Source organism: Empidonax traillii, unplaced genomic scaffold (genome assembly GCF_003031625.1).
Source record: "Empidonax traillii isolate 1590-97213 ecotype Southwest subspecies unplaced genomic scaffold, ASM303162v1 scaffold1338:size136942, whole genome shotgun sequence".
In the NCBI taxonomy this organism is placed as follows: domain Eukaryota; kingdom Metazoa; phylum Chordata; class Aves; order Passeriformes; family Tyrannidae; genus Empidonax; species Empidonax traillii.
In genome coordinates, this window is record NW_020956531.1 from 1 (window position 1) to 2,777 (window position 2,777).

At 58.8% G+C, this 2,777-nt stretch overlaps 1 protein-coding gene across 1 annotated transcript; it reads left to right on the top strand.

Annotated features, from left to right (window-relative positions):
- Window positions 1-243: 243 nt before the first annotated feature.
- Window positions 244-1,056, top strand: LOC114069690 (vegetative cell wall protein gp1-like; the record flags this gene model as incomplete). The annotated part of the gene is made up of 1 exon (XM_027906658.1): window positions 244-1,056. A coding segment is annotated over one exon (813 nt), but the record flags the coding sequence as incomplete, so codon positions are not given.
- Window positions 1,057-2,777: the final 1,721 nt, after the last annotated feature.

Sequence of the window (2,777 nt, forward strand, 5' to 3'; positions counted from 1 at the left end):
ATCAGAAGTCCTCGAGATTCGAGGGTTCAAAACCAAATCTACCCTTGTCCCAGAACCTTCTATACCTTCCCTATATAAGCACCCTTGTAATAAAGGAATCGGCCATTTTGCTGGACATGTAACCTGCGTGTATGTGTCTTTTTTCCCACGCAAGATGTGCACTGGGCCGGATGTATGGGCTTAACCCCCCCATTCATCAAATGGTGCCCCGTATGAATCAGAACTCATTGATCTTACATTAAGATTGATCTCTGTTTCACCGGAGCTACTAATAGAATTGAAAGTCCGGACTCCAACTCTATATCCAACGGCCCCACTCACGGATGTCTTCCGTGGACTTCGTCCACCTATTCTCGCCGCTTAAACTGCGTGAAGCAAGCTGCGTGTACCCCGGCACAAAACCCTGCGGCCCCGGCGAACAGCCAACACCACTCCGAAGCGTCCACCGGTAACGGAGAGACTCTGCAGCTGCAGACACCAACCGCCGCCTGCTGCGGTGAGCCCTACGCCACCCCTGCCCAGTGCGGCCCCACCCCCGGGCTCCGCGGCGGCCCCAGGCCGCTTGCCCCTGCCGGCAACTCCGAGCCTCGGGCCCCCCCCCGCCGACCGGGGACGTTCCGCGCCGCGCGGGACCCCCCCCAGCTCCACCGGCGCAGCGGCCGCTACCGCCCACGCCCAGCGGACCGGGAAGCCCCGGCCCCGGGCTCGCGCCGAGCTGCCGCGGCCGCGCGGCAGCAGCCGCCCCCACCCCGCTCGGCGCCGCGCCAGCCACGCGCGCCGCCCGCGCGCCGAGACCCGGCGCCGCCGCCGCTTCCGGACCTACGCCACCCCGAGCCCCGACCGGGCCGGCCCCGACCCCTGCCGCCTGCGCGCCGCGCGCCGCCGCCGCCGCTCCCGCCACGGTCCCCGCGCCCCGCCACCGCTGCCGCCATCCCGGGGCCGCCCCGAGCAGTAACGGAGACGCCTCCCGCCGCAGAGACGCCCGCCGCTGCGCACGAGACGAGCTGCCCCGGCCCCGCGTGGCCCCGCGGAAGCAGCTGCCGCCTGCCTGCCTGACCGCCGCCCGCGCTCACGCGCCGCTGCCGCCTGCTGCATCCGCCGCTTCCGCCTGCCGCCGTTACAACCCGCGGCGACCGCAACTCCGCACCGCGCCCCCCCCACCGGCAGCCGCAACTTTCCCCGCCGCGTGACACGCAACCTGCAACGCGCAGCAAAAGCCCGCTCCCGCCGTCTCGACTGGAGGACGTCTCTACGAGAATTGCCCGTGAGTGATCCACCTTAACCCCTTCCTTCTCCCCTTATAATTATGGGAAATAAGCTGTCTAGATCAGAAAAGCAATTCTATGAGCATATTAAAGCCATCGTAATTTTAGAGGGCCATCCTTATGAAGAGGTATCCATTAAAGCCCTCACAAAATGGGTTTCCAGGCGTAAACTTCTGTCCCCTGAATTGTTTCTCTATCGAGAATGGTTCAAATTGGGTAATACCCTGGTACAAGCTTTTGAAAAGGGCGATAAAATGGCGGGGGACTCCCTAACAGCGTGGAGAATTATTCTCCCTCACTTGAAAAAACAGAAAGAAATTGGAAAAGAAACCCTCCCTCCGGCATTCAAAAAGCCCGCTAAGAACAACAAGCCCCGCCTACCGTGCTACAAAGATGGCGCTGAGCGCTGCCCCCCCCCTACGAGCCACGCGGGACGACTGGCCACGCCCCCACCCCGGGTGGACGTCAGTGTGCAACATGACTCTAGCCCCGGCTCCACCCCTTCTTCCTCTCCCCGCCCGCGCAGCCTCCGTTTCTCTAAGGGGCGGGGCCGTACCCGACGTAGCTCTGACGGCAAGGACTCCCCGGATGTAAACATCCGGGAAAATGGCGGCGCCCATGACTCCCCTGCCGCGATTAGAAATCCTGTAACAACAGACACCCCAGCCTACAGCGACACAGGCGGGGATCCCCCTCCCACAAAAAGCAAGTGGGAAGGTCCACGGAAACAGGCAGAGGAGGCAGGGGACCTAGAATTATTGAAAGTTTTCCCTGTTTTCCGAGATAACAACCGTGAACCTCAGTGGGAACCGGTTCCATACCCCATCCTACGGGATGCTAAGAAAGCAGTCACGGACTATGGACTGAATTCCCCTTTTGTTTCTGGGATGCTAGACTCACTCTTTGCAGCATACACTCTTACGCCAGATGACATACGAGTAATCACTAAAGGACTGTTAAACCTCATGCAGCACTCACTCTTTGAACAGGAGTGGAAAAAACTCATTAAGAAATATGCAGAGGATTCACACCAGGCTCTCCGTGTCCCTGTCCCAGACTTAATTAATGAACTGTATGGTGAAGGCCCCTATACCTCCAGTAGGATGCAGGCACGAATACCATTTGTAAGGCTAGATAAAACGAAAAGCTTGGCTGTGGAGGCCATCAAAGCTGTCGCAGAAGCCACCACTACTTCTCCCTCTTTTGCACATATCCAACAAGGGCCTACTGAACCTTTTTATGACTTTGCTACAAGACTGAGGGAGGCTATAGCGAAGCAAGTAAAACCTTTAGAAGCCCAAGATGCCCTGTTCATCCGATTGGCTATAGAACAAGCAAACCAACACTGCCAGCCTGTCCTCCGTTCCCTGGTAAACCCCACACCTATGTCCATGATACAAGCCTGTAAGGAAATTACCTCTGTTAAACAGGACACCAAAGTAATCGCAGATGCATTGCTGGAAGTAGAACCAGTGCGAGTGCAAGCCATCAAAGAAGCGATCATGGAAGCAG